At 43.9% G+C, this 15,712-nt stretch overlaps 1 protein-coding gene across 1 annotated transcript in view; it reads left to right on the top strand.

Moving 5' to 3' along the window:
* Positions 1-889: 889 nt before the first annotated feature.
* The window catches only part of LOC311155123 (deubiquitinase DESI2-like), a gene marked incomplete at both ends in the record, with an annotated part of 50,142 nt that continues 35,319 nt past the window's right edge, over positions 890-15,712 (top strand). Inside the window, one exon of the mRNA XM_084208042.1 lies at positions 890-928. Coding sequence (XP_084064168.1) covers positions 890-928 — 39 coding nt within the window. The remainder of the gene's footprint in view (positions 929-15,712) is intronic.

Here is a 15,712-nt window from a genome sequence, read left to right as displayed (position 1 = left end):
CGCTGGAATCCCTTTGGCACAGCCTCTTCACCATGTCCTGCCAGCGGCGGAGAGCCCTCAACCGAGCGCCTGAGCGGGACCGGCCCCAGCACCGCGGACAGATCATCCCGGCTCCGGGCGGACCGGCCCCAGCACCGCGGACAGATCATCCCGGCTCCGGGCGGACCGGCCCCAGCACCGCGGACAGATCATCCCGGCTCCGGGCGGACCGGCCCCAGCACCGCGGACAGATCATCCCGGCTCCGGGCGGACCGGCCCCAGCACCGCGGACAGATCCCGGCTCCGGGCGGACCGGCCCCAGCACCGCGGACAGAGCCCGGGGTGTCTCCGGGCTCCGCCGGCGGGAGGGAGGGAGAAAGCTCGGGGTCCGCTCCAACCCCGCTCCGTGCCTTGGTGCCCCGGGTTCCTGCGTACTGCTGGCAACCCGCCGCGGTGGCGGCACTCAGCTCTGCCGAGAAATCTCCCCGCACGCACTACCACCCACCTTGCTCACGGCGCCAGAAGAGGGCTTGTATTTGGGCTCAGAATCTGTCTTCTGTGGATCGGGATTTAAGAGCTCGGACGATGCCTGGTTACAGTGGTGTATCAGTCTACAGACCCCGAGGTGCACTACAGAGTTAAAAAGAAACCTTAGATCTGTCACGGCGTGGAGGGCTAAAATAAACCCTATACAACCAGCAAACCCAATCCAGGCCTTCCTGCCTCCCTGCAACCAACTTTACACACACACACCCAGCCGTGAGAATTCCCTCCTTTCCTCCTTCCTTCTGCGACTGTAGGATGAGGCATTTTTTTCTATTTGGCTCAGGGTAAAAGCATACCCTGGGGGCATCAACACACATCTGGCAGGGACTGAAAGGTTTTAATCCAGCTTCCACTGCAATCAACGATGGCAAATGAACCGGTGATTCTGAATGTTTATGACATGGTGAGTCTGAAATGCTACTGACTGGGGGGCAGTGGGGCTGGGTGGGAGTTCATGCTTGGAGAGCAGGCACTGTACAAAGAGGAGCCAAGCACAGATCCCCAAGAGACTGATTCCTTCCCCCTCCCTCTCTTCCCTGGCCCAAACTCCTCATCCAAGCCTATCATCCTCTCATGTCAGAGATGATGCTGACCCTGCCTTTTTTTTTTTCTTTTTTGTGTTTAGCATATTTGTCCAGTTTACAGGTATTGTGCCAGATTTTCTACAGTATTTTTCAGGAGCAGCGCTGGGTGTGAGGAGAGGACTTTTTAATTTCCAGTGCCTTAAGGAAGAAAATGTGATCACCTCTATATGTGTTAGAGATAATTTTCCTTTAATTTTAAGTGAACAAGCATTACCAGGCTGTGGAGTTGGGGTCAAGGTTTCATCTAAGGAGGAAAAACAGCTGTAGAGTTGCAAGTAAGAACATAATTTCTGATAATCTGGATCAATTCCTCATATGCATAAGATCGTAGTTCTCTGAAGGTTAGTTGCAGTAACAAGAGTCAGAAATTGTCTGGTGAAGTTTCAGCACAGAAAGGGGCATGCTGCTCAGCAATATTTCCTGAAAGTTCACAGGGTAGCAAGTGGTTTTCCTTGACCTCTTCTTGCAAGGGGGAATATGAGTGGGTGTTTTCTGTGCTAGCAAATCAGAAGGTCCAAATCTTGGCACAAATCCCCAAAGAGAAGGCGGCTTGGCATAGCCTATTTGCTTGCTAGTCTGACAGAAGCTTGGGAGAATCATGTTCACATGAGGATGATTATGTATTTTTATGATTTTATGATTATGATTATGTATTTTACCTTTGTTTTTTGATTACCAGCTAATGATTTTTAAAAAGTAGTTTTCAGGTCTTCCACAAATTTATTAAACTTTCTGGGGAAAATATGGCCTTACGAGTCCCAGGTGCTGACTGAGCTCTAAATATCCAGCTCCAGACCTTTAAGATTACAGCATACATTTGCCAGGCAGTGACAACTTTTACCAGGAAGCCCACAGAACAGTGTGGGTTTTTCTGCTGGGGAAATCCAGAGAACAGACACCAAAGAGATTAGGAGTGGGTTGCTGTAAAAGTCAAATGTCTTTTTATCACAAGAATCAAGGGATCTTTTGTGAACTAAAGCAGGTGGGTTGTTTTCTGAGGGAAGAGTGAGTGGTAAAAGGTTATTTAGGTAGGACTGCATCTGCATTGGTGAGCAGTCCAAAAAGCACAAGTACGGTGGACTGAAACTGCCCCTTCCAGAACTATTATTGGTCAAATTGAGCAAGTTGGTGTAAAATCCTTCCCAAGACTTTAGTCTTGAGTGTTTATTGGTCAGTTGTTTAGCAATCAGAACTGTGAACTCGCTGAAGAAGTTCTTCAACCAACAGGTTTGGTAACCCAAATAGGTGGTACTAGTGCCTGATAACAGGGGACTCACGTTGCAAATGCACATGCAAGAGTTTATCATTAATCCTTTGAGGAAAATAAAGGAGTTGTGTTGTCCTTTTATAATATCCACTGACTTCCTTGCAATTTTTTCAGTTTGTTCTGCAGCAGACTATGGCCTAAGCTTTCCTCTCTCAGCCCCTGTTGATCCATCCCAAACCAGTGAATGTTTCACCATTGAGCTGAAGAGATCTAAATACTGGATGGATATGGTCTTTACCTTTTTATGTTTGATTGATTGACACCAAAGATGAAGCCTTAAGTAACTAAGGCAGAAGGAGCTTGCTGTTCATGGTCACTGTGTTCTGAGATGGACACCCAGACACAGTGAACAGAATTGAGGTCACCAATTTACTTCAGACTGAGTAATTTTTGCTGCTTAGCAAACCATGGAAATCTTCATGTGTAAGTACTAACTCCATGGGTTAACCAGTCTGTACACAGAAACCAATCTATTTTCATACAGCATCTGACTACCACTGAGCCACCTGTAGTTCAAGTCCTACCTTATGACTATTGCAGCTACATGCTTTTTCCATTGCTGCTATGATTTGAACACCATGAAGTCTGGAATGTAGCCATGCAAAATCTGCACTTTGTTACACTGTGGTGGGGAATTGCGGGGGAACTGGGAAATGAGCACATTTGCTTGAATGACTGTTGGAAAACTAGCCTCAGTGGAAAAAACCCAACAACAACAAGACAGCTGGGAACAACAATTAACTGGATTTGAGGTTCTGCTTTCCTGACAAAGAATATGACCCCTGTATGGCAACTGGAAGCACTTACACTGCAGGAAAACTTATCCCTGGGGCAGAAGTTCAATTATGGGCTTTGTGCAGCTATGAATATCCACTCTGTGTAGTCTTGTGTATTCAAAGATTATAGCCATTTATCCTTTAACCCATTGGATATGAAGCAGGCTTCTTTAGGAAAAAAAGTGCTGCTATTTAATGAGGTGTTTTGCACAAATTGCTGAAGCAGGTAGATCTATTTGTAGGCTTATTTTCTTCAGCATGAAGTAATGGAGCAAAAATCACTGGGTATTCCCAGTGTTCTGAATATTGTAATCAAAAGCAACCTTTCTTCACCCTCAGCACACAGGGTGGTTATACCCTATCTCATGCCAAAGAGCTTGTACCTGGACACTTGCAAAACAGACAGGGCAGGTTGACTTTCCTGCCAATTAGGACAATTTAAAGAGTAGATGTGCAGGATACTGAACTCTGATTTAATGTGTAAGTGTGAACACAGAATAACAACATGGATCATGGGTTTGGTCACTGATGAATCTCTTTGCCAGTCTGAATTCAGCTCTTGCATGGCCTTAATCTAAGCCATCTGCTGGTTGGAGACCTGCAAGAAATAACTAGGTCTATAAAATCTGTGACAGAGTTTGCTCAGATTAGTCAGTTACCACTTTGCCTTCAGAGGGACAAATCAAATTTCCTTTCATAACTTGCAGCTCTCTTCCCTCCAGTCTGCCTCAATAAGCTGTTTATCATGGAACAGATCTTACTTAGACCACAGACACAGGGTTGACTTTTTTTAGTCAGAATATTAGCCTGTTCCCTCATCACTTTAAGTTTTTGTGGCTTAAATTGGAATAGTTTATTCAGTTACTGTACATTAATAAATGTTGCCTACTTCAATCAGGCAGAAGAGTAACTGCAATCATTTCCTGGGTTTAAATCTTTAACAAGCTAAACATATTTGACTAAAAATAGTTTACTTGGAAGAGATTCAAGTTTGGGGGCTCTCGTATTTTCAGCTTATTGCATAGCACGTTCATGCTATTATATTAGAGGCGAAGATATTCATATCACTATTGTTTCTCTTTTATTACAGCTGAGGTTGTCCTGAATTTCCCCTGTCTTTGCAGTTGATAACATACAAAACTATTTTGATCTACTGGCATTTTTGCTTACTCCTTCTGCTGGGGAAAACGAGTCCCTGAGAAGTGCTGCAGAGGAGAATGAAGGCCCTGGTCAGCAGGGAGCAGTGTTGTAGGGTGTCTGTTTGAATGAGAGGGGGGCTCTCTTACTCAGACTTGTCCCACAGTTTTTCCATTGATTCCACTGACAATACTTGTCATTCTCTTTGGAGAGGGAAATACCATTCAGGTCACTGTAGATGGACTGAAGAAAGTAAGATGCTTTGTGCCTTTGTCTTCAGTACATAAGGAGTCTTTGAGTCTATAATAGAAACAGTAACAGGATTGCAAGCAAAGGATTTCATGCTGTGAAGTGATTGTTTTGAAGCACTGACTAGATCATGGAGCATATTATCTCTCTGGAGGAGAGAATAAGTCTAGTTACTCAAAAATGTGAACAGTTTTTGCTTACTGTAGGTGAAAGTCTCAGATGCTCTTAGCTCAGTTAGAGTGAAAAATCCTAGTGCAGGTGGTGGCCCCATCTCTGCACTTGTTGTTAGTTGTTTGTGAGCTGCTGTGTGTGGAGAAGCACAGCATCACCTGACTCTATTTGGTATTCCAGGAAGCCACATGGAGAGTAAGGGGAATTTTTTGTCAAGTAAGTTGATAGAGCAATCATTCTGTTCATTACACAAGAAATTTCACAGCTAAGTCAATAGTAGAATCTGTGGTCTTGAAAGATTAAGTATTGGACAGTCACTAGGATTTTTTTTCGCTCCTTCATATATTGACCACACATTTATTTTTTGTATTTAACAAATAGAGAACAAAAAGCAAAATATTGCCTTCGGGAGATTTTAATTAAATTTTGGCAACTCCTAATATGTATAAAAGTATAATTAAAAGCTTTGATTTTTCTTCAGATATTTGCGAGTCATTTTTGGTCAAAATTATTAGTCAAATCTGAATCATTTCAGTTCTCCAAAACACACTGTTCACTCAAAGGTTTGCCATGTTCTTGGAAGGGCATGGCAGGTGTACCCTATTCTTATTTGTTCTGTGACCAGTCACAAAACTTGTAAGAATACCCTCTTCTATGAATAAGAAATGCCTAGGAAAAATCTGGGGTGTTTTCATCTTCTTCACAGGCTTGTTGTGGAGGTAAGCGTAAAGCTAAACACAAAAGCGTAAAGATTTTGTGTTTAGCATTTTACTCTATCACTTCATTATCACTCTTCATTTACTCAGTTTTTTATGAATTCTTCTGTCTTCAAATCACATCAAGCATAGGGTCCTGGATAACAAAGCAGAATGGTGAGCTAACAGGGGCCTGGAAATGGGTTCCCCACAGTGCTACAGCATATCCCACAGGAGTGCAAAATGCTCTTTTCTTCTAGTAGCCAGACATAGTGCTGCTCAAAGGTGGTAGTGTGAGGGATCAGGCAGCCCTCAGGTGCTTGTTTTATGCACCTTCCTGGAACTTCGAGTTGGCCTTCTGTGCTGGTTTTTTGTTTGGTTTGGTTGGGTTTGTTTGGTAGGACTGTGTTTAGATTATTCAACTATGCATATGCTGCATAATAGGTTCAGGGTTCATAATCACTCTTGTCATACTATGATACTTTGTTATAGGCCCAAAAACTCTGGGAAGGCTCTTGGTTAAAGGTCAGAGACCTAAATAGACCACTGCTGAGAATGAGGGAGGAGAGCAGAAAAAGCTGCTCTCTCACTGGATAGCAGCAGAGTCCTAAGCCCAAGATCTAAGAGCTGTGTCCAGACTGCTTCAGTTTTCTTGGATAAAACAACTCCCAGTGCAAATGCTCTTGACTTTGAAAAAAAAAATAATTTTTTTTTTTAAAAAAGGTGTTATGGCAAATTTGATGGCAGTACATTAGGGGTTTCAAATAAATCAGGCTGAGCAGCCTGGCAGTCTGTGCAGATGAGGAAAACTAGGATTTGTTTCTGCTTCTCTTTTCCTCCTAGACTGCATCAATTTAATTTGAGTGACAACAGGCTGACCTCAGGCAGGGTAGTAGAGTGGGATTGCTCCCTTGCCCTGCTTGAATGCAGGAGCAGAGGGACAAGAAAAGCAGCTTGGTGATGCTGAGCACTGGGTTGTAGTCAGTGCTTGCTTCAAGCCTGTGAGAAGATGACAAAATGTTAATAGACATCTCTCCCCTCTTGTGTCTTTGGAGAGAGGAAATCAATTGAAGGAAGAAAAGATTAAAAAAACTATTACACTGAGCTGCAGCTGAGTTCTTTCCTTCAAAAAGAAGGAATCCAAATATGTCATCTGATTTAAATAAATAAAGGAGAAAAAAAGGAAGTGGCATGGCCCAAGTTAATAAGTCCAGCAATGAAGTGTGCCCATTTATGTATAATAAGTGAATTTTTGTTGTCTTAGCAACAGCCTGGAGATGTGCTATCCATCAGGGGAGCAGTGTGTTTGGATGTTGTCAGGGTGACAAGCTGGCTACCTGTCCGTGTTACTGCAGATCTTCTCCAGCACTGCAGCCCTGTCACTGGCTACTGTATGCTTATGCATGAGGTGCCTAAAGAGCTGTCTCTTGACTGCATACAGGGCATTGCTCTCTCCAGCCCCAGCATTTATCCCATCAGCAAACTCACTGAGCCAGTGCTCTGCTGCCCAGTGGACTGACTTGAACTGACTCATCCAGGGCAACATGGGAATTGTCACTTCTGCTAGCCCTGCTTGCCTTAGGAAAACTGCTCCACAACATACTGCCCTTTACATCAGCAAATGTAAGAAACCTAAGGAGAACCTGGGAAAGGGTAAAAACAGTGTCAAATAAGGTGTGAACTCTGTTTCTGGAGCAAATGCCTCATGGATCCAGTCATTAGCCCACAGTTCCCACATCAGTGCTCTTGAGTTGTTTCCTGCAGGTGACAGTCTGACTTGGTGTCTCTAAAGCATTTCAAGGCAGCCTGAACTCTTGTGGGGCCAGGAGACTCCTGTGCAGGATTTCACGTGTAAGCCCAGGGGCTTAAAGTAAGGTCAGCTCTAGGTAGGGAAGATCCAGAGTTAACTTTTGCTGTTACTGTTAAAGCTGTTCTTTAACCCCGTCTACAGGAAAAGTCCCACTCCCCTGGCCTGGCTCTGAGCAGCTCTGAGAGAAATGATTGTTTCCTCTTAATACCATATGGAAGTTGGTTTCCAGTGATTTTTCTCTGGTGCTTTTTGGGCTTTCCCCTTACAGAAAGGCAGATTCCTTTTAGAATGTGACACTCTGTCAGCAAGATTTAGCTTCTGGCTCACTAGGCTGCCAAGGTTCCTAATTTTACTTGGCTATTATTCCTTAAAACAAACAAAGAAGCCCCCAAACCAAACAAACCCTTCCTACTATTGATGAAAGCTGATGTGTTGACAGTACTGGAGACTGTCATTCTCCTAACTAATAATTTTATGCTAGCAGTAGGAAAGGAAACCCTTCTGGCTCTTGTACCTCATCCCTAGTGTATAGGTTGAGCTGCTCTGGTGTCATGGCTCAGCTGGTCATCCAGCTTCCTACTCAGGCAGCCCACAGGGACTAAGTCATACATGCAGTGGGAGCTTCTGCAGGGGAGAGCTGAGCATTAGTGAGCTACTAAGTTGGAACAGCTGTCAGATCCATTTCCAAGTGTGGTGATCAGCAGGTATATGGTTGTGCATTAGTGCAATGAACTGAATTTAAATGGGTGTCTTAGGGTTGAAAGCTATGTTAGTGACCTGAGCTGCCCTTATTCTAAATCTCTGTTTGTTTCAGTCCCTCTTGTTCCTGCCAAGATGACGTAGCTGGAGCTTGGGGGGTGGGGGGGGGGGGGGCAGAGACCAATCAATAGGAAAAAAAAAATCTATATTTGTGCTGGGGAAGAAAAAAAAACCAAAATTCTCAAGTCTAATGACTCTTTCTCTAAAAAGTGAACTCAAACTGTTAGGAAAGAAAAAAAAATTGCTACTGTTCTAGGCAAACAGTGGATATTTTTTGAGTATGAAACATTCAGAGCAGAGAAAGCTCCTCATTCAGAGCTTTATCTGTCAGCATGTGAATCTGTGAGGCTTCTTACCTCAGAGGAAAATATGAGGCTGCATCCTAAGATTGGAAAATTATTTTAATTGGTAACTTAATTTTTAAACAATTAATCTTTAAATGTCTGGAAAAGCAATGATAAGGGAAGAAGAAAATCTGAGAGAAATAAATGATCTCTGATAGGTGGGAATGCTGATCTCCAGAAGCAAGTGTCTGGTGCTAGAAATGCTGAAAGTATTTCAGCCTGTTTAGTGCCTTCATCGTGCATGTCAACATATGAGTTGAATGCCGTGTGATTCCTGATAGATCCACATCTCTGGGAAAGGGAGGACCAGGCACAATGTAAGCTCTGTTGATTGCATGGTTTGCTGAACCGTCAACCTTAGATCTGTTACTTTGCTTTCCATATGGTCATACTTAAACCCATAAGGGACTATCAACCCCTTTGTTGTTCTCTTCAATATCTGCTAGTGAGTGACTTATACTGGATCCTGATGCAAGAAAATAAGCTTCCTAGATGCTGATTGCTGCCTTGAGGTTTGGAGTGTATGAGGAGCCCAATGTAGCCTTCCAGAGTGAATTACAGGCTTTGCCATAGGTTAGCTTTCCCTAGGTACACAATGTTCTCCTAGACATCTGTTCTTGCCTCATCTGTGTGTCTTGCTCTGTTTGGGATTACTTGGAGTGGATGAATTTATAATTGCCCTGTATTTGTCATCTTCCCCAGCTCTGGACTAGCCTGGTGAATATGAGAAGTGACAGAAAGAGAGGAGCAAGAGGTTAACCATGGGATTAATCTGATAAATCATTACCTCTGTCATTAATCTCTACTTTTGGCAGCACCTGGGTCAAGAGCCTCAGCTATCTGCTCTAGTTCCATAAGAAGGGGCCTAGGTTGTGGGTATTTTCAGGCAGGGCTTTGTTTCTTTCTTATCTAGAAAACAAAAGGCTCTACCTAGCGAAGCGTTGCTATAAAAGGATATTTTAGGATATTTGGCTGACCTCTGGATTTCTCTCAGGAAAGGTTGAGGTATTTTCCCTCATTGATCCTCTTTCATAGCTATCAACTTTGAAGAGATGTCTTGACTATTTCAGGGCATTTGAGATGGCATGACACGCCCTGAGGTTTCGTTATGAGTGCTGCTTATGTGCTGGGGCAGTAACAGTACTAGTTCTGCATTTGGCTTCTACCATTAGTGTGCTGATATATTTTGGGTGACAGAGACCAGGTTAAAATCCCTGGGGGTCTCAAATACAACTGCCTCTTCACACAGGTCTGCCAGAGGAGCAGACAACAGGAAACTCTGGATTTGCTTGTTCTGTGTCTCTTGTGTGAAAATATTTCTGTATTGTTTGAAATGCTTACATAGCAAAAGAATGCATATTTTCACTGAATCCTAGCTGTTCTGGGAGGTTGTCCAGGCTGGAGCCAAGCTATTGGGCTACTCACACTTGTTCTATGGCCCACTGAGCATGTATTTTATATGAAAGGAATTTACTCCCTACTTTATAAGGTTCTAAAACTGTTTCACTGCAAAGGAATGAGAAAGCTGGACTCCAGATATGCTATGATAGATCAGCCAGGCTGCTTCTCTCTGAGGCAGGTGGAGAGTCAAATTCCTTCTGCCAGGCTGAGGTTGTTAGAAAGTTGTTTTGTACCCTCCTGGACAAATGTGTGGGCTCCTGGTTACTAGGTACAAGCAGAAAGCACTTGCTCCTCCTGAGAATTAAGAGGTTAACCTTGCTTTTCCCTCATTCTACTGGTTTGTTTTCAATCAGGGCATTTTTAGACAGATGTTGGGCTTTGTTGTGCTGAGAGGATCTTTTCTGCCCTTTCTTCTTTATCTATCTGCCTAGCCTGCAGATTCAGTTACTTGTGGAGCTTTTTTTCTGAGTCTGTCCCAGCACTAAGAATTCAAGGGCTAGTACACCTTTAGAGCAACCCTTTGATGGAGACATTGTGGAAAGGGGGAAGACAGTGCTGAAGGTTTCCAAATCTGTGGAGGCCAAAGCTAAAAACTTATGTCCCAAGCTGAAATCCGCCCACCATCTGTCTCCAGCTCTAACATTCATTGTTCTTGATTGCAGTACCATTTGCTGTACTTTTATTCACTCTAATTTTTATGGCTGCTTGTTATCCAAGACAGCTGGCTATCTTCTCTTTGGCAATTCTTTGGACCCATTTTCTATTGCTGGAGCACTGTGCCTTGTGTGCTGGCTATTGCAAGAATACTGGGGAACAGGGCATTGAGGAATTGTAGTGAATTGAAACAGAATGGATGAATTGCAGTGTAAGCCAAGGAGAAACAGGAGCAAATTAAATGGGTCCAGTTCAAGCTCAGGTGTTCTTGAGACCAGAAGAAAGGAAATACTATAAAGTCTTTTTTTTCTCTTATGTGTCTCATAAACAAGAGCTGTGACTTGTGCAGAGCAAAAGCCTCTGGAAGGTTGAAAAAAAATGCAAACCATATGGATCCGTAAAAATTTCAATTGTTTTTATTGTCTGGGTCAAATTCTGTCTCCTCCCCTGGGCAGAGTGCTGCTGACAGGGAGATGCTCTACATCATGGTAGCCAGAGGCCTTGGCAAACAGGCAGGACACCCCTGGGGGCAAGGGAGGACAGACAGGAGCTCATCCCACCACTGTGTTAATTAGATTGGTTATACATCCCCCTGACTGCTGAGCATGTACTCTTCTGTCCCTTTTATTCAGGCAGAGCTCATAGGAAGGAACATGTCACCAGGGAGCTGAATTTGGAGGTAAAAAAGAATGGGCATGGGGAGGAATAGATTGTTTTGTACACATCTGTTTTTCAGTTTTTAACTGCATGGGATCAACTAAAACTTTTTCAATACTCTTTGAAGCACCCTCTACTCTTGAGAGAAAGGCAAGGAAGCAGGAAGCAAGCTGGAGTAAAGGTGACATTCTACAGCTCACACGTCCATCTGTGGCTTTTCAAATGCTGTTTGTAATATGGCATGTTATTGAAATGCTTCAAGGATTCCCTTTGTAACGTGTAATTACTCTGGGATGCACAGTTCGGTGCCTATTGCAGCTGCTCTTCTGACTAATTTTAATGCGGTTAAAGCCATTTGTGGATCAAAGAAATTTATGCAGATGAAATTCTAAAGCTAGTGTGAAGAACAATTTAATAGTCTCTAACACATCAGGTACTTAAAAATCCTGTACTTGGTACCTCTGAACTTGGATTTTACCTCTCATACCCAGAGGACTTTGAAGCATATTTCTAACTGTCTGTTACCTCTCCTGAGATTTCAGAGGTGTCTCATTAAAGCTGGTGTTCAAGCCTATTAAATACATGAATGCAGCTTCTAATGATGCATCTCATTTAGGTGAGCTGACAGCAGGAACTGGCAGGGATCATTGCTGCCCTGGTCCCCTGGTGTCTGGGAGAGTGAAAGCCGTCTGGAGAAGTGCAGGATAGTACCTTCTTCTGTGTTGGAAGATACTAGCAAAGTATCTTGAAAAGGCTGCTGTCTTCCAGGGGCACACCAACCTTGTCACCCTACCAGCTCCCCTCCCTCCCTCCTGAAAAGTGCAGCCTCAGCTCCAGGATATTGCAGATGGGAAGCATCTGTCCTTGAGCTCTCAGTCTCTCCAGCCAGTTAATTATTAATCATCACGATATCCCTCGTGTCAAGCATCTGAACTGCCCATGAAGCATGGAGAGCTGTTTGATCAGTTGTCAGAAAGTTTTAGTGTTCTGCTACTCATTATTGTGAAGCTGTTGTTCTGTCAAAGAACTTGAGCACCCAGAAGTGATAGTTGTCTCATCTGAGCCCACACCAGATGACCTGGTACTAGGTCATTTGCAGCAAATGTGCGAACTGGGAAAACGCAAGAGCAAGCAAGTTAAGCTTCTTTCATGGGTCTGGCAACAGAACTGGTGCTGTACCATTGCATGGGATGGGAACTGTAAGGCTACTGCAGCTATAGGTATATTGCCCATTATGAACACATACCTACTAGGAACATACCTCAATATTTAGCTCTCTGAAAGATACCTGCTGGTAAATTCTGGGTGGCACAACTAATTTTCTGTGACTGTTGGCTGGCTGTTGTGCCTCTCTGTGGTATACTGCTGCTTGCCATTGCTTAAAATCAGAGAGACACTTGAGGTTGTATGGAGCTCTAGGACTTAGCTGTGCTCTGATTCAGCTTCTGTGCTATTCTAAAAGAGAGACTAAGAAGAGACAGACAAAAGAACAGGTATGAAAGAAGAAAATCACTGAACTCGTCTCAAGGCACTTCTTACTATTGGGAATATTCAGACATGAGAACCTGACACCCAACTCCTTCTAGCTGGGACAATTCTAGTGGAAATGGAATGGCACCAGCTCTTCATTTCTGGTTGAGGCAATATTCCACTTTCCTGCTACCATTTAAAATCCTACTGTGGGAAGCCTCGGATGTTGCAGGTAAGTGAACCCATTAAGACAGGAGGATACACCTAGCTTAAATTGTGCCCTTTAGGATCCCTAGGATATCATTAGCTCCTCAGGTATCTCTGTGTCCTCCTCTGCCCTTCCTTCTATCCCAGGATGCCTTCATGCAGAGTGAAAGAAATTTTAGTGGATCTGATAGCTTTTTTGTCTGAGTAAATTGGTGATAGAGTATCAATAGTCAGCACAGCAAGGGTCAAACTCACTCTTCATTCTTTTCTAAGATACTATGTAGAAGACCGACTCTTATTTACATGTAATAATAGATGGTGATTTTTTTTCCTCCTTTCAATTCCAACATAACATTGTGTTCAATGACACCACAATGTTTTGTGGAAAGTACAAGCGCTTTGAACATGTGGGAATCAAAAAGCTCTAAACAGATTGTTTCATGCTGGCAACAAAGCATGTCCTTGGACTCTGGCCGAGAACAACCAAACCTTCATTTTGAGTAAAGCACTGGATGTTGAGAAAGAGAAATACCCCAACTTTAGTCCTAGTTCCCATCTCAACTGCATTTCTAGCAAGCCACTTCAATCTCTTTGTCTTGAGTCATCTCACCTCTAAGATACCCTATTAATGGGATGCTCAGGTGTTTGAAACTCTGATTGCTTTTTGGCACCTGGGATGTAGCTGCCTGGGTGGGAATGATTCCCATAGGGATGGGAGGCAGCAGCAGGATTTCTGGGTGGTGAGCTGAGGGCAGCAGCCCTGCATCCTGCTGGCTCCCTGACCTGTGTCTGGGTGAGCATATGCCCTCCTGCTCCATCCCTCCTGCCCGCCCTGGCAACCGTTCCTGGCCTTCCTGTCAATCAGGGGTGGTGGTCCCAATCCCTTCTTACCAGAGCCTGCCTGGTGAGGATGGGGGATTTTCTGAAGCACTCACCCACCACAACTGCTGCTGGTCTTGGCCTTTACTGCCCTCTGACCACAGACAGCAGATGAAGTATTTAGAGACAGCTGCTATTCCTGTCATTAGCATCCAGACTTCCTGGGAGAAAACTGCTGAAATCTGTGACAGCTGAAATCTGAGTCAGAGGAAGCTTCTTACTTCAGCATGTACAAAAGCAATGGGAAAGTGGGGGAGGGAAAAACAGAGCTCAATTTGCTATTCATTTAGTTCTGTCAGGAAAGCCCAGGCAAATCAAGATGATGGTGTGCGAATTGCAATCACGCAGGTTGCTGCGTGGTGGATGTTGTTCAAGGGATGGAGGATGCAGAAGAGGTGGGTAAGAAAACAATGCAGCATGAGAGGGCTGTGTGCTGTGCTTTGTGACAGGATACATTAGCTCCTCCTGAGCAGTTCTATGCTCTGGACCTTGCTGATGGTACTTGACAATTTAAAGTAAATGTATGCCCCTGCTGTGTTGCTGTTGCAGTGGGTGGAACAGGATACCCAAGGGATCTGCTTAGGCTTTTCCACTCCAGGGCATGATCCTTTCTTAGTCTTCTCCAGGGTACTTTCCATTATTTCCCTGGAGAAGGAAAAGGCTGTTATTCCCAATCTCCAGCTGAGGCACTAACTTGCAGAGAGGCTGGCTTGTCTGATGATAGGACATGAGGAAGGGAATGAAGTAATGAAGTTGTGTCAGGGGAAGTTCAGACTGGACATTAGGACAAAGTTTTTCACTGAGAGGGTGATTGGCCATTGGAAGAGGCTCCTCAGGGAAGTGGTCACAACACCAGTCTTGCATGGTTCAAGGAGCATCTGGACAACATTTTCAGTCACTGTAGTTCAGTTTTAAATAGTCCTGAGAGAAGCAAGGAGTTGAACTTCATGATCCTTATGGGTTCCCTCCAGTTCGAGATATTCTGTGACTCTGTGATTAGGCAACTTGTTGTGCAGTCCCTTGGATTTTGATGTGAAGTTAGATTGTGAGACTAATCTTATTCTTCTCCAGATGTAGCTGCTGAAAATGGTCTGATTTCTTTTTAAGGACTGTGATAGATATTTCAAAGCAAAGTGTTTTACTGCAGCTTCCCAGTTTACCTGTGCTCTGCTTTGATGGACTTCAGATAGCTTCCTGCACTGAAGGGAACTGTGGGTCAGAAGCACTCTTCAAGCACTCAGTCTTTTCAAAATGAAAGTGTGGGCCTGTTGTTATTGTTATTTCCCATTTAAATCCTGGGAGTTTTCTTTCAATGTTGTGCTGTGATGCTAACAGGATCAGAGATAGTTCTTTCCAAACCGATTAATTTACCGAGCATCTCTGGTAATACAATTCAAGAAGCTCTCTGAAAAGGTGCCACTTGGTAAACAGGGGTAAATGAGCCAGAGCATGAACAATTAGTGCTCCCCTTTCCCCCTGTGGCTCTGTATAAGCTTTGGACTGAGATAGGAGGAGGTAAGGGAGAAACAGTCACTCCCAGTTCTGCCCAATGACTTGACAACAGGATTACATACATGTTAATCCATCAAAATTTGTCCTCGGCTTTAGAAATAAAAACAATTGCTCTAGACCAGCCTGAAGTCTTTATGCTGACCTGTTTACGCAGGGTATAATTCAATTTGACGGCTAATAGATTTGAAAATATTCTTGTTGGGCTTGGTACTGGACAAAATAAAATGCTACCTAGGATTTTGGGGGGATAAGAACACAGGGGTTACAGGAGGTGATATGGTTAAGCACTGCATGCACATATGTGCTCTGGGGACAGCTTGACAGGCTGCAGGCTTTTGGAAAGAACTAGTCTAGTAAAGGAGCAGGGGGGGAGAAAGCATCTGCCAGTAAATAGATGGATAAAGATGTTTCATGCTGCTTTTAAGGAGCACCAATCATCTTTATAACTTTGACAGGTGGCAGTGGGGCAGGAGGGGAGGAAGCGATTCAGAGAATTGTGTGGGTGGTGAAGAAATTAATCCTAATGAATTGGAAGAGCAAATCCACAGTGGGCAGAAAGCTTTGGATTTCTGCCCTGCTGGATATGATTAAATAGAAGAGAATCCCTTTTGCACG

Source organism: Fringilla coelebs (genome assembly GCF_963513975.1).
Source record: "Fringilla coelebs genome assembly, chromosome: 6".
NCBI lineage: Eukaryota > Metazoa > Chordata > Aves > Passeriformes > Fringillidae > Fringilla > Fringilla coelebs.
This window is presented reverse-complemented; position numbering and strand designations above follow the sequence as displayed.